Raw genomic sequence first — 17,491 nt, 5'->3', positions numbered from 1 at the left:
ATCTAGCTCACATTTTAATCTCAACCTTTAAGGCAAATCAAAAAAGCCATGTCCATACGTATGATTCAAAGTATGTGTGATGAAATAAATTAATAAATAGAATAAATTCCTCTATCAATTAGAGGAATTACAATGCAAACACACTTCAGTTCAAATAATAACCAACTTTCAGCTCACAATACACAAGCCAGCAGTTTAAAAACAAACAAACAAACAAACAAAAAAACAACAACCCCAGAATAAAAAACATAAATAAATACACGAACTCCTCACCTCTGCAGGTCCATAATCTCATTACTGAGGGAGTCCAACTCTTTAATGGCAGAGAAGTCAGCAGCCTGACATGACAAGGCATTATTCTGCACAGGACAGATAGACAACAAAAAAATAAAAATAAAATAAATAAATATTTGGGGGGGGGGGGGGGGGGGGGGGGATTAACAGGCTCATTTAAGCTCACAAAGCTCACATATACCAATAAAATATGCTCAGCATTTTGTATGCATTATTATCAAGCTAATTAGAGAAACAGGCTTACATCTGGAAAACAAGAGATTTGCAATGCAAAAATTATACATACACACCCCAGGTGTTAAGCAGAAGGAGAAGAAGGAAAGAGACAGAAAATATGGAACAGCATATGAGGCTAATACTAACAAACTAACATGAGATTGATCTAGTGAAAGCTAATGAAATAGGAACATATGATGAGTCAAATCTGTGAAGGTTTTTGAGGCAAAAAAAAATGGTCCAATGGACAGGATTAATGAGAGAGAGAGAGAGAGAGAGAGAGAGAGAGAGAGAGAGAGTGTTAACAGACTCACACAGACAGGCAAACAGACAGACAGCAGAAAGCTAGAAAAAAGACCCACATAGAAAGGAAACGCACAATTAGTCGGAAGACAGATTTAACATTACAGTTTTATTATTCTTACATGTCTCTTTATGCAGTGCTACAAAACTATGTAACTAAGTTCGTAAAGCAAATGAATTGGGTGGGTACAAATGCGGTGTGTCTTACCTGTCGTGATAGCCTATCAGATGGAGGGATCATCTCCGGAGAGAGCGCTTGAGGTGGGTCAATGCCTTTTGAGAGCTTCTGATTGATTAAATAGAGAGCCAATGCAAACTGCTCTCTTGTCAGTTTCCCAATGTCTCCAATGTCACATAGCTCCCTGTTCAACATAGAGAACAGAAGTTTATAAAGATAATGCAAACATTAGGTCTATACAGTGCTTCAAAAACTATAACTACAACAGATAAGAACATTAACACAGACAATAGATATGAATTTAGATGTGACTTGATCCAAATTAGTGCCTACTTCCCATCCCAAGAAGTTCCCAAGAAAGAAGCCACTGTCCTAATCCTTTCCTGATGAAGTCTGATGTAGCAAGTTTGACTAAAATTTCACCCATTTTTCCTCAGCATGTGTTTAACTTCAAGATGACCGCTTGTTGTATTAACATTGACAGGGTTTGACAGATTTGTATTGGGTTTTGTTTAAAAAAAAAAAATCACCACACCCCTGTCTGTCCCTGATTATTAAAATAATTGTCAGGCAAGCACACAAGCTGCTATCAGTAGTTAAACGGTCCCTAACAATGGACTGGACTGTGTTCTTTGTTGATGCATCTAAAGCAGAAAGGTTTCATCCCACATACGTATATTAGAGTCAACTTGAACAAAACAGAAAGTTTTGTCAACAACATTTTTTTCTTTCTCTGGTTGATAGTTTTTGTTTTTTTTAGTAACATGGCACTACTGCACTGTATTTGTACACTTCTGCTAAAGGTGCTAACCATGTCTGATCAGGCCAGAAGCTGAGAATCTTGCTAATTCATAAACCACATGGAGGTCTATTTAACAGAGCACAGGTAAATGCCTCGCTTTATAATGTTTGTGTGAGTGGCCTCACCATATGCGAGCAAGTGTGGCAGAGGGCAGTCCCGTCTTCAGGAAGATGTCCCTCACCTCCGGCCCAGACACCAACCCGTCCATATCGCTGTCGGTCTTAGTGAACAACTCGTCATACTTAGCCTTATCACCAGGCGACACAACCCACTGGAATCACACAGAAAAAAGTTAGACAGAATAGTAAAGAGCAAAATATTTCCAAAACGCTCTTCAGGAGCGTGTCACTTGCTTTTATCTCTTAACTCACAATATCCAAGCAATAAAGGACATTGAATATCTGGTGCAGGTGTTTTGGGAGCTGGAAGAGCACAAAAATGTAAACGGTCTAACAGAAAGATGTTTTATGTTTTACAACAGATGTCCAAATTATTTAAAGCAATAGAAATATCCAACTAATAAAACGCCAACAGAGTCATTTGAAACAGGAACCCAGGAGCTATGAAGTTCCAACACTATCTGTTGAATTTTATACCACCCTGTTTCAATTCTGCTTTTCTTAATTAAACAGTGTTTAAGCTGTATGTTATTATATGACTGCTGACCTGTGGAGGTGTGAGTTTAGCTGGCAATGTTTGCGAACCAGAGTGGGTAGAACTCCTTTCTTTGAGTGAAGGCGGTGAAGGGAGGAGAGGCACGACAGGAGGTGAATTCACTTTTTTCCTTTTCGATGGTGGAACCAGTTGAGGGGGCAGAATCATGGGCACAGGCTCATTCTCAAGAGCTCTGTACACCAAATACATAGCCTACAAAACAAAGCACAATTAAAGCAGGCAACCATTATATAATCAAATTGAAAGCAATTCTCAAGACAGCTCATATATTAGACTCATATACTAGACCAGACCTGGTAATGAGTTGTAAAACTGAAACTATACACTGATCAGCCATAACATTAAAACCACATGCCTAATATTATGAAGGTCCCCCTTACGCCACCAGAACAGCTCTGACCCGTCGAGGCATGGACTCAAGACCTCTGAAGGTGTGCTGTGGTATCTGGCAGCAAGACCAGGTCACCTTCTTCCATTTCTTCATGGTCCAGTTCTGATGCTCATTGTAGGCACTTTCAGAGGTGGACAGGGTTCAGCATGGGTACTCTAACCAGTCTGTGTCTACGCAGCACCATATACAGCAAGCTGCAATGCACCGTGTGTTCTGACACCTTTCCATCATAGTCAGGATGAACATTTTCAGTAATTTGTGCTACAGTAGCTCTTCTGTGAGATCGGAGCAGACGGGCTAGCCTTTACTCCCCACGTGCATCAGTGAGCCTTGGGCACCCAGGACCCGGTCACCGGTTCACCGTTTGTCCTTCCTTATAGTCCACTTCGGACCTCTTTTAGTAGGTAGACACTAACCACTGCATATCGGGAGCACCCAACAAGACCTGCTGTTTTGGAGATGCCCTAACCCAGTCATCTCTAGATATCACAATTTGGCCCTTGTCAAAGTCACTCAGATCCTTATGCTTGCCCATTTTTCCTGCTTCCAACACATCAACTTTGAGAAGTGACTATTCACTTGTTGCCTAATATATCCCACCCCTTGACAGGTGCCATAGTAACGAGATAATCAATATTATTCACGTCACCTGTCAGTTGTTTTAATGTTATGGCTGATCGGTGTATCATATTTTGCAAATGTTCATTTAAATTATAGGTGAGGTGAGAAGTGTATAAGAGTGTACATGTTTAATCTATCAGTTAGCACAAGACCCACCACTGCAAACTCATCTTTATCCAGCATTCCATCTCTGTCTATATCACTAAGCTCCCATACCTACAACAGAGGTTCAAGTTATTTCATCATCATAGTCCAGGCCTGAACATTTCAAATGTAAAAAACAGACAAACAAGCTCAATGATGATTATAAACCAGGATACTGTACTGCCACCTGTAGGATAATGCTCCACATGCATGTTCCACATTCAGGGTGTGTGTGTGTGTGTGTGTGTGTGGTTGGGGGTTAGCTTGTGTGGATCTTATCTGTAGAAGAACACCACCCTAAAGTCAGTACACTACTGTGGCTTACCCTGCCCAGCACATCTACAGGGAGCTTGGAGTTCAGCAGCACTGGTTTGACCTTGTCGCCTGTGAGTATGCCACCCACCGGCGCGAGACTGTCAAAGATGGCATCGAATTTCAGCTTCTCCTCTGGCTATACCGCAAACATTCACACATACACCAACACACAAGCACAAGAACATAATCAATTCTCATGTCAGACTAGAAAAAAGCAGTAGAACTAAAAAGTTGATTATATAAAGGCATTCCCTAAATACAGTTTTTAAAAAGGTCTTATTAAATGTTAAAAGCTTGGATCATCTCTAACCTTGACCATCCATGGACTGTCAATGGGCACATTTGATGGGAGGAGAGGACTGGTTGTGTCGTGCTAGCCAAAAAAAAAAAAAAACAGCAGGAGGAATTATTACCTCACATATACAAACTGCATTCCTGTTAAACAATTTTGCTGACATTGCAGAAATGATATCCTTTTTATGTCTAATTTTTTCCCCCCATCATTACTCATCAGGGCGTCAGGGTCTAGTAAAAAACACAATCCGACACATATTCAAGGTGAAACAAAGCTTCCACTTACGAACTTTGGTAAGGGCACAGCCACAGTGAGGTTTTTGTGGGCAACCTCAAAGCCATTCTGAGCACAAGCCACTAATCGCAGTGCAACAAAAAATTGCTAGAAAGACAACAAGGAAAAACATACATTAGTATTATTCCTTATTAAAGTCTTTCAGACTTTCTCACAGCAATGTATCGAAACTAGAGATACCTGTTTGTTCAAAAAGCCTTTGCATTCCGAATCTGCCAAGTCCCATATCTGAAAGAGGAAAACAGGTAATCATATTTCTGAGATAACTAGAAGTTTATCACTTGTATGCATCTATGAATGCACAACCTGCATGTGAAGATAGCTTTCTGGATTTAAGCTCCGAGGATTCTATAGACTTGGACCAGACTACACCGTGAAATACATTTACAATACTGCATTCTGCCTTCATTACATGTAGCATTCTGCCTTTAGGGATTCATCACTGGCCTATCTCTGTTATTACTTTTGGATAAGCGTATGACAATGGATTTGTCCGTTTTCTTTAGAAGAGGCCACAAAAGAGTAACCATGCAAGAATAAATATTGTTTTGCTACTGCCCACAATAATAAAATAAAGTGCAATATAGTAGACATACAGTTATGGGAAAAAGAAAGTACACCCTCCTTCACTTCTATCAGACATGTTCACAGGTCCCTGAGGTCCAGGTCCAAGTCAAGTCTCAAGTCTTTGTTTGATATTTAGCAATAGTTCTTTCAGCTAGTTAGTGTAATTAACAGTGTATGAGGCTAAATCAATTTTGAAATATTAAAACTGATTACTTCTAGAGAATGTTTTGTTCATTTATTAAAAATTGCCAAATAAAGCACACAAAGTTTTACTTAAATCATTTACACAATAAAAAACTATTATTTTCAAGCTATTAATAATAGTCAGACGGAACCAAGTCATTTTTACTGAAAATTCAGTTTGAAGCAATGTTACAGCATGACTTCTTGACTACTCTCCTGTCAGGGTGCCCTTCGGAGGGTGATTTATACTACTGGGAACACAGAGACTGTCACCACGAGAAAAAACGTGCTGTGTATTTGCCGTAGTTAGCTGTAGTTCCCAAGCAATTATGGGTAAGGTAGTCTTCCAGTGAGTGCCAGCGGTAACAAAACATCCGCATATAGATGTAATTATATGCATATTGCAGGTAATATGGGGGGTGGGGGGATGCAAAAGGACACGGCAACATTTGTACTGCTTGTAAACAGACAGCAAGCAAGTCCCTGAGGGGTCAGTAACACCACAGCTTCCCTTTGGATTAAGTGATTGCTTTTCAAATTAAATGACACGAAGATCATCACAAGGTAAGACTTGAATACATTGTCATTGTTTGTTGCTCATTTATATAACAGCACTTTTCCAGTGGGTGATGAACAGACACCTTCAGATGCGTCACACGTGTATATAATAATGCTGGCTTGGTGTGTTTAGAGATCAATTGTTTGCTGATAGGGGATGAATGAATGAGGAATGAATAAAAAAAAGTGGTGTTTGATGCAGTCATGTGGGGTAGTGGAGAGAGAACATAATCGGGAAATCCAAAGCAAAATGACTTGTGTTTTTCAAGTCCGAGTCATGTCTCGAGTCAGTTTTTCACAAGTCCAAGTCAAGCCGCAAGTCATTTGTTTGCGATGTAAGTGCAAAGTCGCAGACTTGATTTTCCATATCTGAATTCTATGTTTTTATTTATCATAGAGTTTCCCCAGGTTCTGTGGCTGCAAAACAAGCCCAAATCATCACCCCTACATCAACCATGCTTACAGCTGGTATGAGGTGTTTGTAGTGATGCACTGTGTTTTGCCAAAAAGTGGTCCTGTGCATGATGATCAAAAATCTCCACCTTGGTTTAATCGGTCCAAAGTTCCCATATTCTTCCTGGAAAGAATGGCTTTTTCCTAACAACCCTTCCAAGAAAGCCATACTTGTTCAGCTGTTTTTTGATTGTGCTGTCATGAACAGAACTAATTAAATGTTCTTACAGCTGTCTGTACAGGGTTACAGCGTTTCTCTTAATATATCTGCACATTAAAGGGTCTGACCTTGGACTGAATTTGCTGGGACGCCCATTCATGTGAAGATTGGCAAATGTCTTGAAGGTCCACCATTTGTAAACAATCTTTGTCCCTGTAGAATGGTGAATTTCAAGTTGTTTGGAGATGGCCTATAACCCTTCCCAAACCACTGGTTCTCTGAGGTCATGGCTAATGTTTCTTCATGCATGATGATGAGACACAACCAAGTGCTCCAGAACACCAAATTCTGCTTTTATTCTCATCTTGTTCATTTCGTTTGCAACACCTCGCTGCTAATTACTCCCAAGGATTGTGGAAGTAGGAAGGGTGTACTTATTTTTTCCCCCACCTGGTTTCTGAATGTTGGTTTGCATTTTGGGAAAATATGATTATATGTTTAAATCTGTTGTATTTTTTGTTGCATCTGAGGTCATTTGTTTGTTTATAGAAGTTGGTGAGGACCACACAATTCTTATGTAGGCCTTAATTTAAAAAATAAATAAATAAAAAAAATACAGAATTGAAGGAGAGTGTATTTTCTTTTTCCCCCATTACTGTATAAAACACACATTTCCTAGATTATATCGTTAAAAGCTGACATGAATGAACATTATGGCTTTTGTAAATGTATCTAGCTACAAATATAAAATTAGGATGTAAACTAGATGAAGTGTCCTTAGCGCAAAGGTGCTGCTATATCTAGGTACGTTTGCATCAGTATATTGACATTCATGTCCCACAGGACTTTGCCTGAATGCTTGAAGTGGTTATATATGCATACTGTGTTCGATATTACCTTGCCAAGGACCAAGTCTGAAAGACCAGACCTTTTTAAGAACAAGGCCGCGTCGGTGGCTGCTACTCGCCCACTGCCAGATGGATCGACCTGCACACAAGCACAGACACAGAACTAAGGAAGGGCATGTTATCTCATGCTGTATTTCCTCTCACATGGGATTTAAATTTTTTTTTTTTTTTTAATTATAAAACTATTTCAGGAGTCAATGCTTAAACATCAAGGAGACATCCCCATCAATCCTACACCCGCAGATGAAACTACATATGTGGTGCTGAAGAGTTCTGTTCCATGGAGCAAATTTCTGGGCCAGAAAAAATGTAAAGCAAAAATGAAATGAACAAACTACCCAAAACCACTGAATGACAATACTGCAAATCATTCATCCTTATGGTATCCTTAAGAAAAAAACAGCTTTAAAAACTAAACTACATCACATATGTAGCTTACGGTGTTAATTCTTTATTATACTGTGTTAATATATCACAATTAGTGGCAGGTATTTGACCATCCATGATTATACAAGTTAAATACCTGTCGAAAGCCTAGTTCAACAGTGAGTTAAGCACTTAAATATGTGTACAGCCGTATTTCAGGCGTGCGTTATTTAGTCATCCTGCAATTTCTCAATACATTAATTGGACTGATACAGTGGTTAAAGGTTTCAACACACCCAAATCAATTTATCAGATAATTTCCTCATTGGTCAAATGAGCGTGTTACGATTGACATGGGCGTGTGTAGTGTGCTGTAATACACTACGTCTACAATTTAGAGTCCGCACATAGTCTTATCTATATGCCTATCTAGCTGTCGGGTGCAGGATGACACATGCGCTTGCCTGAAAATAAATGAGTTCAGATGGGATGCACAGATGCATCAAGGGAAATCTTTGCCAGGATGGGTAGAGTCTATGCTCACTGCTGTCTCATTATCACTCAGCAGTCTGAGCCATAGCATGACCACAGGTCATTTACTCGATTAATTATTTATTTGACGAGGCCTTATTACAGAGACCATGTTACAGAAAGGATAGGTTCAAAGAGGTGTTAGCTGAATTCACAGATGATGAATTCATGATGAGCGTTTCTCGTTCTTTTGTTGTAAAATACAGTACAAATAAACTGAACAGTTCTTTTCAAAACGATACAGAAAAATATCAGGCCTCAATATTTAAATCAATATTTATTTTATCAATGTTTAAGTGTTATTTATTGTGTGTAAATGAACATTTTCTGCCAGATTTACACATGGTTCGGCGTGTGTATACTGATGACCACGTGCAAAGGGTGATCCAGTCACAGCTAAATTGCATGTAGTTATGCCCATAAAAGCTCATAAAAGTTTAAGTGTGCAGACAGCTGGTAAAAGCTGACAGGCAGAAGTGGAAGTTAATTTCACACAGTTCTATGCCAGTGTCTAAATTTACGGGTTTGTATTTGCTTGCGTTGTTCATTTTTTAAGTATTCTTTAACGAATGGCAATAATATGAAATGACTGGTTTTCACAAAATGTTCTCAATGCTATTCTTAGTCCCTGACTTACTGAATTAGCATGAAGATGGGTTTTTTTATATAAAGATTCCAAAGCACTTCTCTAAGTCGCAATAACATGAAAATAATATTTTCATTATATAATTAAGCAATTTAAACTCAGTATATTAACAGTATATTCCATATATAAAAGTGCAGTAATTCATATAAATGCTGTGAAATAGCATTTGCTGATGTCTTCTGTTTTTGTGTACATCTCATACTAAATTATTTCAGAAATTCAAACCAGTACAGTTTTTAAATCAATGTTATTTACTGAAGTAAAAAAGTGATCCAATAGCAACTGGGCCTGTGTGAAAATGTATTTGCCCCCGTAGCAACTAATAGAGGGGAGGGATTGACGTCACTTTCCCACCGGACCACGCCCCCTCGGCCAGACTGAGTGACGTTATATATTTGTGAAAAATAATTATTTTTTCCCAAAAAAAGAAATCTGTAGCAAATTATTCATGATTGCACAACATGAATACCACATGCCAAAAGAACTTACACTTAACACTGCTCGACTTAGGGGAAGAGGGGGGGTGCATGGTTTTTAGGCACTCTGTAAAAAGATGGCTCCGAATTCTTGTTGAATCTGTTAGCACAGACGATCTCACAAAAGCTTTTTCCCATTTTAGATGCATTTTACTGTGTTTTCGTGGAATTCACGCTGCTACTTTTTTTGCCACTCTGTGGGCGTGACCACCTCCGGCTATCGTGAAGTCACGTGCATACCCTCTATTCCCCAAATCTATGAAACTGCATTCATAATAGGGTTCAGCTGGATTAGACACAACCAGGCCTGATTACTGCAAACCCTGTTCAATCACATCAACACTTAAATAGAACTTTTTCAACAGCATGAAGTTGGTTAAAAAGTCTTACCCAGTAACACACTATGCCAAAATTGAAAAAAATTCCAGAAATGATGAGGAAGAAGGTGATTGAAATACATCAGTCTGGGAAGGGTTACGAAGCTATTTCAAAGGCTCTGGAACTCCAAAGAACCACAGTGAGAGCCATTACTGTATCTTCAAATGGAAAGACTCAGCAAAGTAGTGAACCTTCACAGAAGCCAACCTTCCGAAATTCCTCCAAGAGCACAGCAAATACTCATCCAGGAAGTCACCAAAGAACCAAGGACAACATCAAAGCAACTACAGGCCTCTCTTGCATCAATAAAGGTCACTGTTCAGGACTCCACTATCAGAAAGACACTGGGCAAAAATAGCTTCCATGGAAGAGTGGCGAGGTGAAAACCACTGATATTCCAGAAGAACATTAAGGCTCATCAGAATTTTGCCAAAACACACCTTGATGATCCTCAAACCTTTTGGGAGAATGTTCAGAGGATAGAGGAGTCAAAAATGGAACTGTTTTGAAGACAGGGGTCCTGTTACATCTGGCGTAAACCAAACACAGAATTCCACTAAAAGAACATCATAACTACGGTCAAGCATGGTGGTGGAAGTGTGATGGTGTGGGGATACTTTGCTGCTTCGGGGCGTGGGTAATTTGCAGTAATTGAGGGAAACATGAATTCTGCTCTCTACCAGAAAATCCTAAAGGAGAATGTCTGGTCTTCAGTCCATAAATTGAAACTGAAGTGCAACTGGATTATGCAGCAAGACAATGATCCAAAGCATAGGAGTAAGTCCTAGAAGTAAGTGAAAGACTGATCTGCAGTTATCGGAAGCATTTGGTTGCAGTTATTGCTGCTAAAGGTGTCAGATTTGAAGTTTATGGGGGCGATTAGTTTTTCACATGGTGATAGGTGTTGGATAACTTTTTTTTAGTTCAACAAAAAAGTAAAAGCAGTGGTGGCTTAGCGGTTAAGGCTCTAGGTTACTGATCGGAAGGTTGAGGGTTCAAGCCCCCGCACTGCCAAGCTGCCACTGTTGGCCCTTGAGCAAGGCCCTTAACCCTCTCTGCTCTGCTCCAGTATCATGGCTGACCCTGTGCTCTGACCCCAGCTTCCTGACATGCTGGGGTATGCAAAGAAAAGAATTTCACTGTACTGAAATGTATATATGATCAATAAAGACTCATTATCATTATATTGTGTTTATTCAGGTTGCCTTTGATTTGTTGTATTTTGTTTGAACATCTTAAAACTATTTAGTATGAGATATACACAAAAACAGAAGACAGCAGGATGGGACAAATACGTTTTCATGGCACTGTACATTAATCAATCATCTTATTCTTAAATTTACACACTTAGGAGCATGAGCAGGATACAAACGTTTTTCCGAATTTACAGGAGTTTTCGGGAATATACCAAATTGCTTGCGTAAACACTCATACAAACAGTCTACACACAAATCGGTTCATATTCAGCTTAATAAATGTGGCCCATTGTGAGTAAAAAGAGGTCTCCATGCTTACTTGTCGATAGTACTTGTCGTACACACGGTTCCCACTCGAAAGCTGTACAGAAAGAGAAGAAGAAAAAAAGAAAATATTATCAGTATTAGGCAATAAAAATGTTTGTTCCTTACTGAACAGAGATTACGGTAGACAAAATCCTGAGATATAATGCGGATAAATTATTTCATCATTTTGATGTGCATGTGTCAGAAGGACTGCGACATAATCAGGAAACACAGGAAAAAAGGAAGGCCATCTGGCAACCAGCTGGGAATTTATGGGTGTGAACGTACAAAGCAATTCAGAAAGGCCTCACACAGACCAATCCCTTACTGCAGAACCTTCTGATATAGTAAGTGAAAGTCAACATGACAGACTAAGAATAAAATGAAACGTACTAAATTTGTACTAATTTGCAATTTACATTTAAATGAAATCACAGAACACCCTCTGAACAAATTCATGATTCAGTAGTTTGGAATAGAAAATGATTGAGCCTACTTGAAATCTTTTAAATATACAATTATTGCTAAGATTTATATAATTTTTACGAATATTGATCCAGTTTTATAAGGATAATTGCAAAATGATTTTGGAATATACTTTGTATGATTGCAGACATTTTCGCCACTTTCTATTACTTGCGGTGCAAAATGTGGACACATTATCTCTTAGGTTTTACTTTGAGAGGACATATAATTTGTAATGATTAGTGATAATCGACAAGATCAATCATTTTAGTCCAGCACAAATCAGCAAGATCTGCTATATTAATATCAGACTTCCATTCCAAATGAACCTGTCTTTTGTTGAACTCCAAACCCCATCAATAAGAGTAGTCCTGATGAACCTCACAGTAATATCTTAAACCTGGTACATCTAGGCTATAACATTTTATCCCATACAAATCGACCAGTCAAATCCACTGCAAATTACATTACTGGAGCTTCACAGGCTAAATGAATTCAGCTCAAATAGCACTTTAACTTACTGACTACCTTTAAGGAAAGTGAACAATTGTTTTTCCTTGTTTATTAGATTTTTCAAACACGTAATTATTTATTCAAGTATGAAAGTGAAAGATTTGCTTGAATTTAATTGTGTTCCTGTGAAGGTTCCACTTCATGGATTTTATCTTCTTCCTGTTCTAATGCTCATATTTAATTTCATTATGTAATTAAAAAGCCCTTCCGGAGTTGAATTTTTAACCATTCCTTTAACTATATAACTATGTTATAGCTTAGCTTAAGCTTTACTTCTTTAAATGCCTAATAAAAAACTGATGAAGGCCCTCAGATGAGTGGTGAAACAGCAAGTCTATAAGACATGGCCAGATACTTTAGCTTACTACTAATAAAGACACCCTCATATACATATACATATATATATATATATATATATATATATATATATATATATATATACACACATATACATATATACATATATACACACACACAAAAAAAATGAAACGCCCCCTTTTCAGGAGACGGTATTTTAAAGAGAATTTTGTAAAATCCAATAAAGCTTTACAGATCTTTATTGGAAAGGGTTTAAACAATGTTTTTCATGCTTGTTCAGTGAACCATAAACAATTATTGCACATGCCCCTGTGGAACAGTCCTTAAGACACTAACAGTTTACAGGTGGTAGGCAATTAAAGTCACAGTTACAATAACTTAGGACACTAAAGAGACCTTTCTACTGAGTCTGAAAAACACCAGAAGAAAACTCCCTAGGATTTCTGCTCACCTGCGTGAATATGCCATAGACCTGCAAGAACTGAAAAATCTGTTGCAGTCCATGAGGATGAGATGCACTGTAGTACTTAAAGCAGCTGGAGGCCACCACATACTAACTGCTACTTTTAATATTGACCCCAACCTTTGTTCAGACTCATTATTCCATTTCTGTTCGTCAAATGTCTGTGAAACCTGTTCAGTTTATGTCTCAGTTGTTGAATGTTTTCATGCTTAAATTTGCTGGAAATAAAAACAGTTGAATGTGAGAGGACTTTTTTTTTTTGCTGAGTGTATTAGCATCATACAGGTGGTTGGTCTGGGGAAACCCATCGGATACCACTGTGTCTGAATTACGTAAAACAGCCAAAACTTTCTGCCTTTTACATGGTTTAAAATTTAAGATTTTACAATTGATAACTTGCTACCCCAAGTGTGCTTTTCAAATAAAGGATGTGATGTCTGGATACATTTAAAAGATTGAATTGGTAAATGATGTATGCACCAAATGTCAAATTATCTGTGATGGACAATCCGCCGTCATTGACACTGTAGAGATGGCATCGGACAATGTTGGCAATTTTGAACGCTAATCGGGAAAAAAAAATGGGAAGAACAAAGAACCAACCAGAACAAATCTCACTAAAGTAATTAATGAATATTTCATCACAAATGTGAGCAAACAGAGATTAGCTGAGTGAAGAGTAACAACGAGGTACGCGTTTGTCAAATGGCATAACCGATTTTTCCTGATTTACCTCAGGAGAGGGGGGGAAAAAAAAAGAAGAGAAACTGATGCAGATAATGCTAATCATCAAAGCGATAACTTGTTTTCCTTTTCAAATTGTAATAATTATTCCTTTTTATAGCTATTTTATTTTTTTCACATTTAACTAAATGTAGCAAATAAACAAATGAATAGTTGTTTAAATACAATTTTCACTATCCCCCGCCCCAATTGACTCAAGGGGTTATTTCAGTCTGCCACACATAGTTACTGAGTACAGACTAATAATTGCACAGTTAGAGGTGTTAAATCTGCAAATTACACAATAGACACTGTGACAACTCAACATTCTGCACTGCATCGCTTTATTACAGCAGTCCTCACTGACTGACATCAGAACAGAACAGCTGTTGATTTCAGCCAAGAAACTCTGTCTCCCTTCAAGAGTTTACTGATGCATGCTAAAGTGTTCCTGCCAGGCAATATTTTGCAACCATCTTCTTTTTCATGCTGAATAAACATCAGAATACGTCACGCAATCCGGTCAATGCAAATTAGTGCGTGTGTCGTTCATGAACGATTTGTTCAATTTGAACAAATCTTTAATATGACTCGGGAACAACGAGTTGACTCAGAGAGTGATTCGTTCATTTTTGACCGTGCATGCGCTGCAACATACCCATATGTTCTGTACAGGAAACCGAAGTGATTAGATCAACAATCGAGTCTTCGGGTTCAAGTCATTTGTTCTTATGGTGACCGCCCCATCGGGACCGGGAGATGAGGTGAACTAACAGACTGCATAGCCTGAAGACCCATCTAAGCAAATAATTCATCATTTCTGTTTCTCATAATTCAGCCTAGGTTGCATTAGCCAATAGATAATTTTTTATTCCAAATGTTATCAACGTTTGTGTAAGTACTAGATGTGTTGGGGAATTTAACATGCAACATTTTAATTATATTCTGCTGAAATGAAGGATGTGACTCAAAAAAAGGATTTGTTCCTTTTGTTGAACAAGATTCAAAGATTCGAGTCGGTAAAATGATCCGAACTTCCCATCACTAACGCAAATGCACCTGCTACTACTCATCATATAATCTTTGTTTCAGTTATTGCATCTCTAAAAAGTCAACAATAAACACTTTTAAATAAACATGCACAGATATCCACGAGTATTAATTCATTTCTTCCAGGGCACAGCTCTAGAGCTATAAATGCTGTGTTTCTATAACAGCTTTTGCTGTTATAGAAATATAGCAAAGCACAGACACGCATTTTGTCTTCACCTTAGATTATAATGTATTGAGACATATTTATGCAACAAACAAAAAAACACCACCTTTCCCTTGAGATCTTCTGTTTCAATCTGTACCTGACCTTTGAGTAAGCATGACATATACACTTGGTTGGCAAATAAAAGGAAAGGCATGAATAAATAAACGGAGAAACATAATCAGCGCAGATGTTTCCAAACACTTGAACTGCATGATATGATTAAGCAATTAAGAGAATAATGTACACCAAATGCCATGGTCTTCACCATCACCACATCTCAACCCAGATGAACACCCATGTGAGATTTTGGAGCTGGGTGTTAGACAGCACTCTCCACCACCTCCACCAAAACACTGAGGGAATATCTTTTGGAAGAATAGTGTTTATCCCTGCAGTACAACTGCAGTAGAACTGTACAATACATGTCAAGAAGCACTCAAGTTGTTCTGGTGGCTTGTAGTAGCCCAACACTTTTTCCTTTTAATGTCACCTGTCTATACATAGACCCAATAAAAATGAATGCACTTTACAGGCAAGTTACACTTCTAATTAACTTCAAGTGAGGAACTGTGCATAAGTTACAATTAGAAGTATATATATGAAGCAGTTGTCCGTTTACTAGAAACTTATAACTGCACATATCTACTTAGCTAGCTTTAAATAAATATAACATATATATATATATTAATTAGGTGATACAAGTTAGCATGTCTTGACTAGCATCCTTCAGTAAGTGCGTTAGCTTGCTAATCAGTTACAACAACAACAAAAAAAAACTCAAAGTTGTTTAGTGATATCAAATTCTCTCTCACAGAAAACAAAAGGACATATTTCACTCAGTTTTTGTCATATTTTGACAGTTACAAACGATTTATTTTTGTTGTCGACAGTACAAAGCTAACTAGCCAGAAAGCAAGCTAGAGCACACAGCAGCACTTCCTCCTGGCTCTACATTTAAACTAATATCCTGTGACCAGGGAATCTGTGGAGACGTTTGAGCGACTTTCCGGCAGAACTGACAGCTTATTTACCAAGTGGGGCGCTTCTTAAAAAAAAACAAAAAAACTTTTTCCTAAATATTTCCACTTTGCCAATCTTTCATTTGGGCTTAACTCTTGTGCTGGCCAGCTGCTTCGCAGTTGTGGTGGACTTCCAGCCAAACTGCTGCTAACGTTACACACTTCATTTCAACAACGTCCATGTTCTGTTTACAATCCGCGATATTTTAATGTTAAGACTTTTAGACGTAAAACAAAAGTCAAGTAATATTGCACGGTCTTCTAAAGAAGGGCGAGGCGAACACTTGTAAATCATTTTAAAAGTGACACAAACTAGCAACGCCCTTTTAGCAGTCCCTAAGATTAGACACAAGGCTAAGCTAGAAACTTTTTTGCCCAAGCACTGACTGTAAACAGCTTGAAACCACACAAAGCATGACCGCGTTCAACTTCAAAACTTGAACGCGCAACAGTGTGAAGACGTGTTTAAGGTAATACGTTTGTTTGTTTTTTAAAAAAACTAGTTAGATAAATGTTAAAATTGATTGCAAACCATGGTTACCTGAGTCAAGGAAAGACTGGCAGCCATAATGTTTCTGTTCCCACTAGTCCATCCTGTGCTCTGCGATAGGCGATGAGGCCAATGACGGCACCCAGAAAATCCGGAGCTGGAACCTTGTACTTTACTGGTCTGGATCTGGATCTGGAATCAGCTCTAGTGCAGATCTGAGAATCAACTATACTCGTGCATTAAACCGCGATGAATCACAATTTATTTGGCATTGTCCAATTATGCCATATGTAACCCTGCTAAAGAATACAGTTTGTTCTGACCAGCTACTGTCTGCCAAAACACAAGCCAAGCTGGACGACCATTTTGGCCAAGTTCCATCCATCCAAGGAACTCAGGGCACAAGGCAGGGTACCAGTTGAACACTGGAATAAAGTTAGTTTGACGTTAGAAGTTCGATATTCGCAGAAATGCAGAAATTAAGGGACCGTCTCTAAAGTTACATACGACATTGTTAAACACGATTCTAACTCCAATAGCACTTGAAGGGAATGACAGTCATCTGCGATGGATTGGCACCCTGTCCAGGGTGTACCCCGCCTTGTGCCCGATGCTCCCTGGGATATGCTCCCGGTTCCCCGTGACCCTGAAGGAAGGATAAGCGGTATAGAGGATGGATGGATGGTTGGACTTACAGTCATATAACCAACTGTAAAGTGTTCATCTAGGTGTCGGCTATAATGCAAACCTCTTAGATTTCTGATATTTAACTAAGTCATGTATAAATATTGCCATGTATTTTATTACTGCATGGGCTCATACACAAAATATACCATTATTTAAAGTCACACAACCAACTGTAAAATGTTCAACTAGGTGTCAGGTATGATGCACACCTTTTAGATTTTTGATATTTAATGCTACAATGCATGAACCAAAAAAAACTTCACAAATGCATAAAGGGGGTCAAAATGACCCATACTGGA

General features: G+C 38.4%; 1 protein-coding gene and 1 long non-coding RNA gene across 4 annotated transcripts in view; one reads left to right on the top strand and one right to left on the bottom strand.

Moving 5' to 3' along the window:
* The window catches only part of eps15 (epidermal growth factor receptor pathway substrate 15), a 32,969-nt gene extending 16,271 nt beyond the window's left edge, over positions 1–16,698 (bottom strand). Inside the window, exons 1-12 of one of the 3 annotated variants that reach the window (XM_017468531.3) lie at positions 16,557–16,698; positions 11,270–11,311; positions 7,347–7,436; positions 4,709–4,756; positions 4,520–4,615; positions 4,250–4,312; positions 3,950–4,075; positions 3,637–3,696; positions 2,460–2,660; positions 1,919–2,064; positions 1,022–1,175; positions 274–359 (exon numbers count right to left, since the gene is read on the bottom strand). In XM_017468531.3, the coding sequence (XP_017324020.1) occupies positions 274–359; positions 1,022–1,175; positions 1,919–2,064; positions 2,460–2,660; positions 3,637–3,696; positions 3,950–4,075; positions 4,250–4,312; positions 4,520–4,615; positions 4,709–4,756; positions 7,347–7,436; positions 11,270–11,311; positions 16,557–16,583 (1,139 nt within the window). In that variant the 5' untranslated portion in view covers positions 16,584–16,698. The remainder of the gene's footprint in view (positions 1–273; positions 360–1,021; positions 1,176–1,918; positions 2,065–2,459; positions 2,661–3,636; positions 3,697–3,949; positions 4,076–4,249; positions 4,313–4,519; positions 4,616–4,708; positions 4,757–7,346; positions 7,437–11,269; positions 11,312–16,556) is intronic. The other 2 variants (XM_017468530.3, XM_017468532.3) reach the window with 2 other exon arrangements.
* On the top strand, positions 16,176–16,765 carry LOC108265818 (uncharacterized). Its single transcript, XR_001812759.3, has 2 exons — positions 16,176–16,485; positions 16,604–16,765. It is a non-coding gene; the product is annotated as an uncharacterized LOC108265818 (long non-coding RNA).
* Positions 16,766–17,491: the final 726 nt, after the last annotated feature.

The sequence above is a fragment of the Ictalurus punctatus genome, chromosome 5 (assembly GCF_001660625.3).
Source record: "Ictalurus punctatus breed USDA103 chromosome 5, Coco_2.0, whole genome shotgun sequence".
Taxonomy (NCBI): domain Eukaryota; kingdom Metazoa; phylum Chordata; class Actinopteri; order Siluriformes; family Ictaluridae; genus Ictalurus; species Ictalurus punctatus.
Note: the sequence above shows the minus strand (reverse complement) of the source record. Positions and strands in the feature narration are given on the sequence as shown.